Source organism: Callospermophilus lateralis, chromosome 11 (genome assembly GCF_048772815.1).
Source record: "Callospermophilus lateralis isolate mCalLat2 chromosome 11, mCalLat2.hap1, whole genome shotgun sequence".
NCBI lineage: Eukaryota > Metazoa > Chordata > Mammalia > Rodentia > Sciuridae > Callospermophilus > Callospermophilus lateralis.
In genome coordinates this window covers 31317545-31331827 of record NC_135315.1, presented here as the reverse complement: position 1 = coordinate 31331827, position 14283 = coordinate 31317545, and the positions used below count along the sequence as shown (strand labels likewise).

The 14283-nt window shown below is 50.1% G+C and overlaps 1 protein-coding gene across 5 annotated transcripts in view; it reads right to left on the bottom strand.

The window, feature by feature from the left end:
• Positions 1-2327: 2327 nt before the first annotated feature.
• Akap1 (A-kinase anchoring protein 1) overlaps positions 2328-14283 on the bottom strand; it is a 30564-nt gene continuing 18608 nt past the window's right edge. For 4 of the 5 annotated variants that reach the window (XM_076869844.2, XM_076869847.2, XM_076869845.2 and 1 more), the window contains exons 3-12: positions 12616-12749; positions 10801-10927; positions 10008-10135; positions 9405-9515; positions 7979-8156; positions 6164-6314; positions 5691-5758; positions 4284-4357; positions 3838-3900; positions 2328-3402 (exon numbers count right to left, since the gene is read on the bottom strand). In XM_076869844.2, coding sequence (XP_076725959.2) covers positions 3328-3402; positions 3838-3900; positions 4284-4357; positions 5691-5758; positions 6164-6314; positions 7979-8156; positions 9405-9515; positions 10008-10135; positions 10801-10927; positions 12616-12749 — 1109 coding nt within the window. In that variant the 3' untranslated portion in view covers positions 2328-3327. The remainder of the gene's footprint in view (positions 3403-3837; positions 3901-4283; positions 4358-5690; positions 5759-6163; positions 6315-7978; positions 8157-9404; positions 9516-10007; positions 10136-10800; positions 10928-12615; positions 12750-14283) is intronic. The other variant, XM_076869848.2, reaches the window with a different exon arrangement.

The window sequence follows — 14283 nt, the reverse complement described above, 5'->3', positions numbered from 1 at the left end:
AAAAACATTCACCTTTGGCCCAGATGCTGCAAGTTTTCCCTGGCTTTATTCACGTGAGTTAACTTTTTAACTTTCACAGAAGCAAAATCATTTCTCTCCCCCATCATGGCAATTTTTTCCACTTTAAGCTTCAAAACTTTCCTTTGGGTTGGCCATTTAACCACCAGGGCACTTACTGGGGGACACAAACCAAGGCAAGATGAATCCACACTGGGTTAGTGGCACACTGGTCACCTGGAGTCTCAGCATTGTCCAACTGCAGGCTACTTTCTGGGTCTCTTTTACCACTGAGGTCAGTCTGATCATCTGTGAAGGAGGTTCCTGCCTTGCTGGGTTGTCCAGAGGACAAAGTATCACCTGTCACAGCATAGTACCCGACACACAGTAAGCACTCCATAACTTGTTTCAATCTTAAGCTTGTGAGGGTTAGAAATGAACTTCCTCACTCAAAAATCAGCTGTCATCTGACGGATACTGATCTCAGTGAGTGGTGTAACTAAAGTTGTACAAGGTCTAGCAGGAACGTCAGAACTCAGTGTCTATGAGAACTGTCCATTCCTCCTATTCTCCTTGGGGGCCCAAGGACACAAACACCTGAATGAGAACAGGAGGAAGCTCTAGCCTTCCACATCTCTTCCACTCACCCCTGGTAGACAGCCAAATCTCTCTCCAGTGCCAGCTTCTTCCACAAGTTTGCAATTCATACTAAGATCCCCTGGATGGCCCACAGCGCATTCAACAGAAGTGTCTAAAGGCACTTGCCCAGAGGACTCCACAAACCAGCTCTTCCATTAAGAGAGCAACAGAATTTCTGGCAAAATGGCCAAAAACAAATTAATCTTCAGAACTCTGTAAATTAATCAAAAGCAATCTAAGAAGAATTTATTCAAAGAATACACGCCCTTCACCATCTTCCAGCTTGCTTTTCCCCCCAAATACTGAGCCATCCTCAAAAAATATGACCCTACGACCTTGAGAGCACAGCCCCTGCCCTCACCTCCACTCCCGTCACCAAGCTCCGCCGGTCTTACCTGAGGATCCTGCCTCATCGCCTCTTGTCCATCCCACAGGAAGTTCTTCTGTCTTGTCAGGACCGCCTTTGGGCTTCAGTCCTGCCCTCCCACACCTCCTCCCTGTGCCAGAATCCTGCTCTCCTCAGCTGGAGACCCCTCAAAGTCCAATCTGTACACCAGGATTCGCCAGCTCTCCCCAAATGTGTCTGAAGGCCCCATGGACACCCTTGCACAGCAGCCAGACTAGATCATACACACGAAGCTTAAACCCAGTTGTTGTGTGGCTGGGCCAAAGTCACACCCAACGACCACTAGGTCTCAGGCAACAGCAAAGACTACCGGAGAACTTGCCGGGGCCCAGCTCTGGATAAACAGGGGACAATCCTGAGATTTATTTCTTATGAGATTTGTAGCATCATCTGATCTTACAAATGAGGGAAACTGAAGGAAAGACGGGCCAACTAAACGATCCAACTCAGGGTCCAGAGCAGCTGCAGCCTTTGGGTGCAGTGGAACTAGAGAATAGCTGAGCCTGTTGTATTGGGCCTGGGAGAAGCTCCAGGAGGGGGGCAAGAGGTGGGGTGCTTGGTCACCAGAGAGAATTCCACAGGACATACCTTCTGGCTAAAAACCCTCAGGCTGCCTCTGCTCTCCAGTCTGGTGCTGAGGCCCACTGCCCTGCAGTGTGGGCACAGCACAGGGAACATGGGCCAAAACTAGGGGGGGACACACAGGGGTGGGTAGTTTACCCAAGACAGTGGGAATAAATTAAGGCTAGGTACCTACTCTCCTGTCTTCAAAGGGTCATTTAGTGTTTCATTTTACTATTTAAAAAATTTTTTTTTAGTTGTCAATGGATCTTTATACCTGGTGCTGAGAATGGAAACCAGTACCTCACACGCTAGGCGAGTGCTCTGCCACTGAGCCACAACCCCAGCCCCTTCATGCATTTTTATAGCCTTCTCACTACAGCAGACTAAATGACATCATCAATCTACTAAAGCACAACCAAAGATTGCACAACTAACTGGTTTCAGAAACCAGTGCTTTACACAGATACCAGGCTCCTCCAGAATTCAAGGGTAGAAGTCAAAGCTTGGCTGCCACCTGGTGGGGCAAGGAGACAGGAAAAGGCCAGACAGACAATTCTGGCTAAACTGTCTTCAAAGAACTGGGGGGGGGGGGGGGGGTCTCCTTTAGTTGCAGCCCTAGGGGGCACACACTGGGACCCTCCACGCTCACAACCACCCTCTTCACTTCCCACCCCTGCCCCCAATATTTTCCACCCCTAGGAAAAGAAAGGACTCAAAGCTATAGTTTATACAATTCGAAATTTATATATGCTCAAGTTATTTATGTCATTTATTCTTAAATTGCACAATGCTGAAGCCAGTCTAAAAAAGAATCAAACACACCACTGCAAGGTATTCACTGAGTTACTTTTTTTTTTTTTTTTTTTAAACAAGTGTGTACAGCAAAAAATCCCCAAATGACAATCTATCCCATACAGCCACCTGTCCAATATGCAGGAGTCCCCGAAACTCCTGGAAGAGGAGCAAGGATTGGCAGCTGCCATCTACAGGATTAACTTCTACTTACAGGTGAAGTGTGTGGAAAAACCTTGAGTTCCCTTTGTTCTCCAGTGTATCTTGTACAAAATAATACATTTTTAAACATTATTTACAGAGTTTGCACAAATAGAAAATGGTTATAAATTACAACCAGGCTTGGCAAGATAACAGTTCCCCTTCCCAATAACAAGGGCCAGAGGTGTGACAATTGCTCCATATTTACATCTGCATTAAAAAAGTCTGGGTTCTTAGAGACCTAGAGGAAGTGTATAAAAACTGATCAAACACCACCAAATTCATTTATGTTGAGCAGTACAGGAAATTGATACCAGTCAGTCAGTTCATGGCTGGCTCCCTGAAGAAAAACTGAAGTAAAAGAAACCCTTAGTGGCAAGCCACGCATGTCCTGCGGCCAGCCCACTAGAGTCTGTGGGGTTTTGGTGGAGAGGGAGGGAAGGAAGCAGAATGAAGGGGGAACAGGACAACCTGGTTGAGACTGCTTCCCTTCAATATCTCTTTTTAAACAGCTCAGGTTAACACCATCCAATGGCTTTGAAAAGAACCCGCTGTTTCATCCTTTTTCCTCGGAGAGGAATGTCTTCTCCATAGGACCTACAGAATGGGGAGAAAGAGAACTCGAGAGGATGATGTTTATTACTCTGATGTTAACTCTTTGCCTTCAGTGCCAAGCCCAATTTCAACAGTGCAAAAAAAGACTCAAGTGGTGGCTCTGGGAGCCAGGGTCAAAGGCTTGAGTAGTAGCTGTCTACCCACTGTGCGAGGCCTCGCTCCACCAGTGACCGGTTTATCAGCACCACCTAGAAAACAAAGTTCTCTTGAGAGCTTTGCCTGGAGCCATTCTCAAGCCAACACATTCTCCCTTCTACGTGTCCAGTTGCCAATGAGGCGACAGGTGCTCACGCAGGGCCTGACACCAACAGGGGCTCCCTCTTTAGTGTTCTGCTACTACCTAAGCTTCCAGAAGACCCAGGGAAGGGTTTCTCCACCTCGGCAATTTGGGTAATTCCAAGAGGGACTATTCTGGGTGCTACAGGATGCTAAAGCAGCAACCCTGGCCTGTATCCACCAGATGACATTAACACAACCACCCCAGTCATAGCACCCAAAGTGTTCCCCGGGTGGCACTGGCTTATAGTTTATCCTCTGATTAGGAAGGAAGAAGCAGGGCCAGAACCAGCTCCAGCCAACACGCTGCTGCTGGGTGACAATTCCAACAGAAGGGCAGGACTTACTTCATCTCCAACCACACTCCACAGCTGAATCAGGGGAAGGCCAGTTGGACTGTAACTTGTCACCTAGAGGAGTGGGGGGAAGAAATACGTAAAGCTGCTCCATGAACCTTTTTACTTCAATTTTTTTGAAGCGATGGAGATGGAATCCAGGGCCTCACACATGCTCAGCAACTGCTCTACCACTGAGCTACATCCCCTTTTTAATTTTATTTTGAGACAAGGTCTCACTAAATGACCCAAGCTGGCCTCAATCCCTCCCAAATAGCTGGGATCACAGGTGTGCGCCATCACACCCAGCCAAACACTTCTTTTAAAAGCCTGCTGATTGACCCAAGTTCCCTACCATGGAAAGGAAGGAGTTTAAAGGTCAATTCTTAACTGAGCGAGGCAGACAGCTCCCCAGTGACCCTGTCCAGCTGGCCCCACCTCCAAAACAGAGCACACACCTGTGCCAGAAGCGCCGTGTTTCCTGTCATCTCACTCATAGCTGCATCTGCTTCAGGCGAAAAGTGGTCATCATCTTTACAGGGAGAAGGAAAAGCAGCATTTAGACTCTTATCGAGGCAAAGCACTCCTGTCACCCAAGCGACCTGACCGTCATTGTATTCTGAGCAGGAAGCTTCAGACGCTGCAGGGACTTGAGACTGCTCTCGGGAACCACCCATCAGGTAGAGACTAGACCTCCACAGGACTCCAGGATGCCCAGATGCATGTCACCCTCAGAATGACAGAGGATAAAGGAGGAAACTTCTGCCTTCAATGGAAATACCATCCCCACAAATCTGGGGACCAACAGTGCTAGCTCTTCCACCAAATCAGCAATACCCTAAGAAGACATGTCTTATGCCCGTTTTACAGGTGAGAACACTGAGGCACAGGCTAATCACCAGAGGCCATCCGGCTCCCAGGGTGTGCAGCTGGAATTCAAATCCAGACAGCCGCTCTCTAGTGGAGGCAGCACTGAGGCAGCATTCTGCTCTGTTGGTTAAAGAAGCAACAAGAACAGGCCCAAGGCAGGGAGTGGGAGGGATGGGAGCAGGTGTTTCTGAAGGTGTGGGAAAGTCTCATGAAGAAGGGAGCATTTCAGCGAGTCTAGACAGATCATTCAGTTTGACAGAAATGGAGAGGAAGGTTGGGCAAGAGCAAGGAAGGAAAAACTCCAAGACCTTGCCCAGTGTTTTGCCTGGTGTGACTCCAGCTACAGTGTAGTGTTTCTGATGCACTTAGATTGCTGTAGACAAGCCAGAACAAGATCCCAAGGGGCCAGCCCTGGAAGAGAGTGTGATGGGTGAACACACGTATTATAGCCATATTAGCTGCTATCTGCCCACCTTCCACACACCAGTTCTTGGGTTTTTATAATCTGCACAGCCACCTTGAAAGATAGGTGCCACCCCCATTTTCCAGAGAAGAGAATGGAAACTAAGTAATGCCAGCCCTCTTCCTCCTGGCAATACTTTCACAGCTTTAGACACTAGACAGCCATAAGTGTGAGCTAAGTCCCCAGGGTGCCCCAAGCACCTGTGAGGCAGCTGAGCAGTGCTGCTCACCTAGCACCTGCCCTCTCGAGTCTGGACTACGCTCAGGAAGTTGCCTTTGCTGAAAGCCTCTTAATGCTGGCACCATAAGTCCAGAAAAGTGGACCCCAAAGGACAGTCTATGGCACAGCAGCACTAGCTTCACCTGGGAACTCGACAGAAATGCGAGTTCTCAGGCCCTGGCCCCAACCTATTCAATCAGGAACTCCGATGGCAGTGGCAACTGTCTGTATAAACCCTCTAGGTGAGACCGAGGCTCTAAGAAGACCTCTGCTCAGCCACTACCCGCCCCTTGGCCAGAGGCCCCCCCATTACCTGACAGAGGCATCACACTATCCAGAAGGACTTCTGCTCCCTGGAACGGCAAGGTCACAAAGTCAGACCTGGAAAGCCAAGAAAAGGGCAAGTTAACACGGACTTGAAGGTCAACTCCACTGCCAGTCAATTCACCTTTTGCTTAGCACAATGACATCCACACTCCAGGATGGCACTATAGGCCACAGCACAGAGCACACCTAAAAGCAGGCACACAGCCCTCCAGCAGCCCGATGTCACAAGGACTCCTGCATCAAACTCAAAAAGGAGCCTGTCTCCTCCCCCTCCACATCTGATACTTGGGGGTCTCTTCCACTAGACAGCCTTCTAAGCAGGTTTGACTCAGGTGAGTCACCAACTTTGTTAAGCTCAGTAGCAGCAGGAGGGAAGAAGGAACCCTGGTGGGTAGCTGGGCAGAACTGAACCACACCCTCACACCAAGCAGGGCACAAGCCCAGGGGGTCTCGACTCACCGGATCTGCCGGAGCACATCTACTTTCACCCTCTTGTATCCACCGTAGTCCACATAGCGAATCTCCACCTCGTTGGTCTCCTCGTAGGAGGCAACCACTTGGGCACGCCACCAGGCCCCGTCCGCACCAGGGGCAGCACAGATAACGGTGACTGCAAGAGCAGGAAGAGTGTGTGGACATACCTGACCCAGGGCAGGGCTCCAAGGGCCATTCTGATCACTCCTACATGCCTCTCAGCATTACTTCTCAGAGGCCTATCTCTCATGATTAGGGGACAGAAATGGCATGGGTCCCCAATAAAGCCTCCCCCTGAGCCCAAGAAGAGCTGAGGGAGGCTGCTGGACATTGAAAATTCAATCTAACAAAGCTATCCAGACCAAAAAAAAAAAAAAAAAAAAAAATTCAATCAAGATCCATTACTTTGAAACTTACTTACGGAGGCCTAAGATGGACACATTAACCACAATAAACCAAGTATGATACAAAATCAGGGAATGTTGGCCAGGGCCTGCCTCGCATTCCTAAGGGAAAGAACCTCTGAATGCAGCAGATCTCAGTGGCTTGGTATCTACAGTTTGCTCTGGCCCATGGCAACTCAGATCAAGAAGGGCACTCCTAGGCCTGTGCCCCATAACTAAGCCTTTGCCTCAGTAGGTGGTGCAGAGCACCTGGGTAGCTACCAAGATTGTGCTCTAAGATCACCAAGTCCCTCCCAGGCAGCAGAGGGGTAAGGATCACCCAGCTAAACCCCTAGCTATGGGGTAAGGATCACCCAGCTAAACCCCTAGCTATGCCCCAGGCCCACATGGGGCTGACCACTCTGGGTCCTGACCCTTGGTCCCCGGTGCAACCACTTCTTAGACTCCAGGATTTATTGCTGGGTTGGCACACAACTTTAGAGAATCTGATAAAAACTAAACCTGTATTCCTCCAAAAGAAAAAAAGGCCAGGCATTGTGATTCAGGCCTACAATCCCAGCAACTCAGGAGGCTGAGGCAAGAGGATCGCAAGTTTGAGGTCAGCCTCAGCAACTTAGTGAGATCCTAAGCAACTTAGTGAGACCGCATTTCAAAATAAAAAATACAAAGGTCTGGGGATGTGGCTCAGTGGTAAAGCACCTCTGGGTTTGATTATCAATAGAAAGAAAGCAACGGGGGCAGGGGAGGAGAAAGAAAAGGAAGGATGGACACAAAACACTGCAGATAACTTGAGAGCTTTCTTGGATGCCTCAAAGCCCATCAGGGGGGCCCCAAGTTAGGAGTCTTTGATGGGGATTGGGGGGGGGGTAAAGGGTGGGAATGGTTCTGACATTTGATCCCCATTGATAAACGCAAAAGAAGTAACAGTGAGGAAGGTTGGTTTGGATCCAGCTCCTGCTCAGGGGCTACCCGAGCAAATCACTTGAAGTCAGAGGCTCAGTTCCCTCACCTGTCATGTGGGATGGCCAACCCACTGCCTGGGTTTGCTGGGCTCTGGCTCTTTTATCATAACCAGTTATGCATATTTCACATATTGACAGAGTATCCAACCCGACTTCCTGGAACAAGTGGTATCACCCCACTAACAGACATAAAGTGGCAGGACTGGGATTCTGAGTCCATGTGTCCAAACTCCACTCCAGTCCCGCTGCTCTGTCAGCCAATGGAAACACTAGCTGAGCTAGCTAGGAGACTCAGGAATGCTGTCCCATGAAGGATCCCAGTACAGCTCTCTCCTGGTCAAGACAAAGGACAGCACAGGCAACCCCCAGAAGTTCTTTCTCTGGCCTAGACAGAGCCCAGAACCTCCCTCCCTGGCCCCCAGGACAGCACTTACTTTCCACAGGGGTGGGCAAGGTGGGGATTCCAGGCTGAGAGTAGCAGAGGTACATCTGCTGGTCCAGGCTGCGCAGTGCATGGAAGGTGGGGTGTGTGTGCTGCTGCACAAACAGGTGCCCGGCATTGACCTGGTTGACCACGATTACCTCCACAGTGATGCCATCAGGCAGCATGAGCTATAGAGAGGAAGGGGCAGCAGGCACAGCATCAATCCTCCTCTCCTCATCTTTGGGATAAGCTCTGAGGCCCCAGGATATGTCTCTCAACTGGCACATCTTTGAAAAAGCACAGCAACTCCAACTACAGCACTAGGCAGCAGAGTTCAAGAACCACTTCAGCCACTGCAGCTGCTATCCTGCAATACCTTGAGCAGCCATCAGGGGCAGACTAACCTCAGGGCCTGGCAGGGGAACCCCAGCAGAGCCTGGGGAGCCAGGAGCTAACTGGATGTAGTGTGGGCCTCCCACAGACCTGGGCAGGCTCCATCCTCTGGAATTTCCCCTCCCTCCTCCTTCTTTTGATGAGTCTGTAAGACCTAGGGAAGGCAAACATGGGAACTCTGAGTGACCACTGAGAATGAGGTATCTGATAGGAGGTAGGCAGCCCTCAGGCCTCTCAGCCAACTCCTCTGGGTCTGTAGCTGACCCCAGCTTACTGCCAAACACAGTCTGCCCTGCCTTCTGAGCAGGGAGCGGCAAGCCTTGAGCCAGACCCATTGACAAGGTCAGCCAGAGTCTGTATCCTAGTTTTTCTCCTATGACTTTCTCTTGTTCCCTAAGTCCTACTCTTCTCTACCCTCCCAGTGTTGTTCTGGTTCATCCTCACTTTGGGCCTTGGTCTATGGGTGCTCAGAAGCCAGGTCTTATGGTAAAGGGCCCAGCAGAGGCCACTATGGTCTCAGAGCCTTCATATTCAAGAACTGGTTTTCCTAATGCTAGGCTACAGGCAGCAGATAGGGCTCTAGACAGGTGCCTATTCCGCCTTAAGGCCTGGAGGCCCAGGGGGAACAGGGCTAAGAATCCAGCCTGGCATGGGCACATGCCAGCCCTGCAAACCCAGAGGTTCTCCTCCCTAGTCCCACTGAGCCCAGCAGAGTACAAGGGAATGAAACCATGCACACAAACCACTCCATCATTTAAGGAGTGTCTAAGGCCAAGGATCCTGAGGGAAAAAACGCCACAATTCAGGAGCAAAGTAGGGAACGTGGTTCAGCCCACTTCCAAAAGCCCATTCCTTCCTCCACAGCATAAGGGTCTCAACCCAGGGGACAATTTCCATGAAGCAGCACATTTAGCCCATCTGTGTGAAAGGCAGTCAACAGCCCTTGGCCTACAGAACTTGGCATGCCTACTCCCATGAGAAGAAGCCTGGCTGGGGCCAAAGGCATGGGTGCTACAGAATATGAGTGACAGGCCCCAAAAGACCTTGAGCAACCAGCACACAAGCCCTGGAGACGTCAGCTTCTCCTCCTGCCAACCCACGGGGCTTCCTGGTGGGAAAAACTCTGGATTTGCAGGATATAACCTGGATAGTTCCTGGAGAGAGGAAAGAAAGGAACCTTCACCAGGGCTACTACTTAGCCTGGCTCAACAAGAAAGGATAGAAGGGACAGAATGACCCATCACAAGCCCCTCCAAATCCCACACAGGCCTCTGGTGCTAGGTAGTGATCCTAACACAGCAACGGCTCTAAGGAGCCCCCACACTGGTCCAGCACACCCCACCTCCTGGCTGAACTATCCTTAATAGGCAAATGCCTGAAAAACACAAAACACACCCAGATGGCAGAGCCAGGGGAGTGCAGTCCTCCCACGTGGGACTGAGAGGCCCTGGCTTCTTGCTGGCATTTTGCCTCATCCCCAGAGAGTACAAGCTGGCAGCAGAACTGACCAGTGGAAGCCAGAGTTGAGAGGGCATGGGCAGTAATGTGCCTGCGGCCTTCTTGGCCCATAGTCCGGGGAGTCTCTCATTTGAGGAAGACTCAGGGGAAAGGGCGCCAGGAGTCCACTGACCCAGGAGCAAGCTTACCCAGGACGTCATTGGTAGAGAAGGCAGTGCCAGTGAAGGCAGCGGAGGAGCGTAAATATTGGTGAGGTTCAGTTCCTTGAACTTCTTTCCAATCAGGTTCAGAGCTTTGTCTACATGATGCTGAGAGCCTAACGTGGGGTGGGGACAAGACAATCACTAATGGGAAAGAGAAAAGTCACAGCAGAAACAGACTCACCTGCACACCCCACTGCACAGGACTTCTAGAGTTCAAGGGCAATATTTATTTTTTAGTTGTAGTTGGACACAATATCTTTATTTTATTTTTATGTGGTGCTGAGGATTGAACCCAGGGTCTCAAACGTGCTAGGTGAGTGCTCTGCCACTGAGCCTCAACCCCAGCCCTCAAGGGCATTTTTAAGTTGTCAAAATGCCAAGCTTTGATTTAGGAAGAAGGTCATCTAAGCCCATTAGCCTTTCAAGTGCGATCTCTGTCGCTTTGACCCAGGCTGTGAATGCAGAGGGAGGCAGATAGATGGGAAAGGCCTGGCCCTCTTGTGCTCCGTGAGGGAGCCTGTGGGCATGATGAGCACCATGAACCCAGGACCCTGGCCCTGCTCTCCCACCCCATGCTTCTCATGGCCAAAGATCTGGTGAGGAAGGACACACATATCTCCTTCAAACCCCTAAACTGAAGAAGAAAGCTGGAGGGAAGGCACCCAGTGCTTCTTCCACCTCAGGCAAGAAGCCGTTTCTAGCAACTGGGACTCAAATGCTTCCATGTACTCACACTGCAGGTAAGAAAAACAAGCACTGGGCAACAGGCACCACTGACCTTCTATGTGGCAGATCTGGATGTTCTGGGTGTAAGGCAGGGTGGAGATGTAGATCTTGGCACCAGATGTTTGCTTCAGGAAACTCACATACCGCCCCTGCTTGCCGATTAGCCGACCAACTAAGTGCTTCCCAGGAGAGAGAGGGAGAGGGGAGGGTTAGCAGGAAACCAATTCCCCACATCCCAAAGACCTACTTTTTTATTATTATTATTATTTTTTTTTTAGATGTTGATGGACCTTTATTTTATGCATTTACTTGTGTGTGGTGCTGAGGATCGAACCCAGTGCCTCACACATGCTAGGCAAGTGCTCTGCCACAGAGCCCCAGCCCCAGCCTCCCAAAGACCTACTTCTCTTTTACTGTTTAGCTGTTACTATGTCAGGCTTTTTTTGCCCAGACTGTTCCAGGCACTCATATTCACTCACACTACCTGTGAAACAGATAACAACTTTATCACCATTTTACAGAGGAAAGAACAAACCCAGAGGCCAAGGAACCCACCCCGGGTCACACAGCTGCTCAGCAGTTGAACAAGGCAGTCTGGCTGCAGGACCCAACAGCTCCCATCTGGTCCCAACAAGGTGGCCCAGACTGAGAAGCCTTGGGGGCAGCCTTGCTTCCTCCAGCTCACGCGTGAGTAGTTTCAGCAGCAGGAGGGCTGACGAGGATTCCTCACAGCCCTGTTTTTCCAAGTCTGCTCAGGACCAAAGGAAAAGGGCTCTGTTTCCAAGTAAACGCCTAAGGACACTTGGGCTCTTACTCAAGGGACGGCGGCCTGGAACCTTCAGAGCACAAGGCATGCAGAAGTGCCCAGTGCGCCAGAGTTCAAGGCAGGCAGGCAGAAGCCAAACTTAGCCATGATGTAAGACAAGCTGTGGAACAATCCCAAACGACCCCTCCCCAGCAGGGCTAAGAGGGACATTTCCCTCCTCACCCAGGGCCTGCCTCAGCAGTCGGTGTTTACAGAGGACATGGCGACAAGGAGACCAGGGGAGGAAACCACCACGGGAGCCAGCAGTCTGGGGTCAAAACAGCCGTCCTGACTCGGGTTCAGGGCAAGCCAGGTCTCTACCTCTGCACGGAGCCAAATGCCCTGGGACTGCAGTCTAAGCAGACTGCCAGTTATTTCTGAGTCCCAGAGATAAACCTAAAGATCAAGCTAACAAGTTGTTAAGTTATAACAGCAAGGTTAGACTGCTACAGCAACCCAGGAACTGGGGACGGGCGAGGCAAACTGCCGTTCACACAATGAATAATGCGGTCAAAATTACGTTTTCAAAGAATAACAAGTAAATTAAATTGTTAAATATTTAAAAGTATTAATTAAAGCAACATAATCTCAGTTTTGTTTAAAAACCACAGGGTGTGAGACGAGAAGGAATTAAGTCTTTGCAGTCACTCTCAAGGGTAGGATTAGAGCTGGTTTTTATTTTCTTCATACATTTCTATACCATTCAAGTGTCTCTGAAACACGGGTTTATGCTTTGCTTGATTATAAAATGCACTTTACACGGGAGAGCTGGAGTGGGGGCTCAGGGAAGGGGAATTGCTGCCCCAGTCCTCAGTCTGATTTGCACTAGCAAATCTGCAGACAGAATCCAGCCCCAGCAGGAGAGGGCAGGCCCGAGACTTAGAGGACAAGAGTAAGAGGTCACTGGAAGAATCCTATCCACAGCACAGTCTGAACCTTGGCAAGCTTCAGGACTTCGGCTCACTAGGGACCCCTTCTGATTCACTGGCCTCCCCTACCCTGGAGGACAGAGAACTTAAGCTTGCCACAGAACTTGGCCCTGGGGGATGCAGCCTTCCTTACCTTTGGCACTTCAATCTCCCAGATGATGAGGTCAACCTTTTTAGGGTTGGAGCCTGCCTGGGCATTCTGGAAACTGTCGGTCTTCTTGAGGCCACAACAGCTATCCACAGAATCCATGCTGTTCCCGTCGGAACCTGCAGGAAGGAAGCAGCATGCACACACAGACCCAGCTCAGAGCTGTCGATATCCACGACTTCCAAAATCCACATTACTGGGAGTTCCCTCCACCCCCCAAGTTGGCAGGTGACTGTTAACTCATTCTAGAAGGTTCAGAGAAACCCCAATGAAAGGAGGCCTAGGGGTATCAATACTCCTAATTTTAGCCTGTCACTTATAGTCCCACTTGCTTATTTGGCAGCCACACCCAGCCACAGCTGCTGGAACCGAGACACAAGTGGTCAACTGGGAAGAAACTGACTTCACGCCCAGGGAGGGGAGTCCATGGTGGGGGAGGGGACAATCCACTGGTCCACATGGTCCCAGGAGCTGATCTGGACTGCCACCTCATAACCATCTTGCCACCCTTCCAAGTGTCCCATCCCCCCTTCAGACCAAAAGTGTCTAGTTCCAAGGCCTCAGGCCTGGCCTCATCAAACAGAATAAGACAGAGTCTCTTTGGCTTGTCTAGTGGCCCCACTCTCATCCCTGATAGGGACCTCACTTGTTTCTCTGGCAGATGTGGACAAAGGAAGGACAGCCTTCTTTCCCTGACACAGGCCTGGCTTGTGCAACTCTGAATTCTTTGGGGGGCTCAAATATCCCCTGTTCAAAAGATGGAGCTAAGCTCATTCCCAAGAGCACAATGGGAAGGGGGACCCTGACACCAACTTGAGCCCAGGCCACAGCAAAGGAAACACTGCAGAAAAACAGGGGTCCAGACAGTTTAAGAGAAACAGCTCTGGCTTAAATATGGACAACTCAATACCTAGAAACAGATCACTCCTGCGAGTCTTCTATTTAGGTTATTTTTCATGTAGATTTCCTGGACCTTAGACATAAGCCTCTGCCAACCAATCCATGCACTGCCTAGATGCAAAGGACTAAGGCTAAAGAGAGTCTGCTCCCAGCAAAGTCACCTTCAAAGTGACCTTTTCTCTCTCAACACCAGTGGCTTGGAATAGGCTTCTAACAGGGAAAAACCCTCCTGAGGGAGCTGCTTGACCAACTTGCTGGAAGCAGGACAGGGTGATGGAGGCTCTGCTCATTTTCAGCCATTGTCCAACAGAACTGGAATGACCAACACCTGTACCCCAGTGGCACCCAGGAGTGGCTCAGAATCACACCAGGCATTCAGCAAGCTGCATTCAAAGGCCAGCTGCTAGCTCCCTAAGCTTCAGCTTCCTCACGTTCCAAGCAGGGAACCCTTTGCCTGGTGCTCGACACCCCCTGAGCAACGATGGTCGGTGTCACATGCTCTGACTGATCAGCTACCCCTAAACTTCTCCACCTATCACAGGAGACTCAGAGCCTCCTTGTCTGCAAAGTTACACTCAGAAGCCCTCAACCCATCAGAACAGGTAGGATGATCAACCCAGAGCTGAAACAAGACTGGGGGACTCATTAATTAAGCTGAAGGGCAACAGGCAAAGGGAAATTCTTAAAAAAAGAAAACAAACAAACAAATAACCTTTTTTTACCCATTTTAAGATACAATTTTTTAAAAAGCAT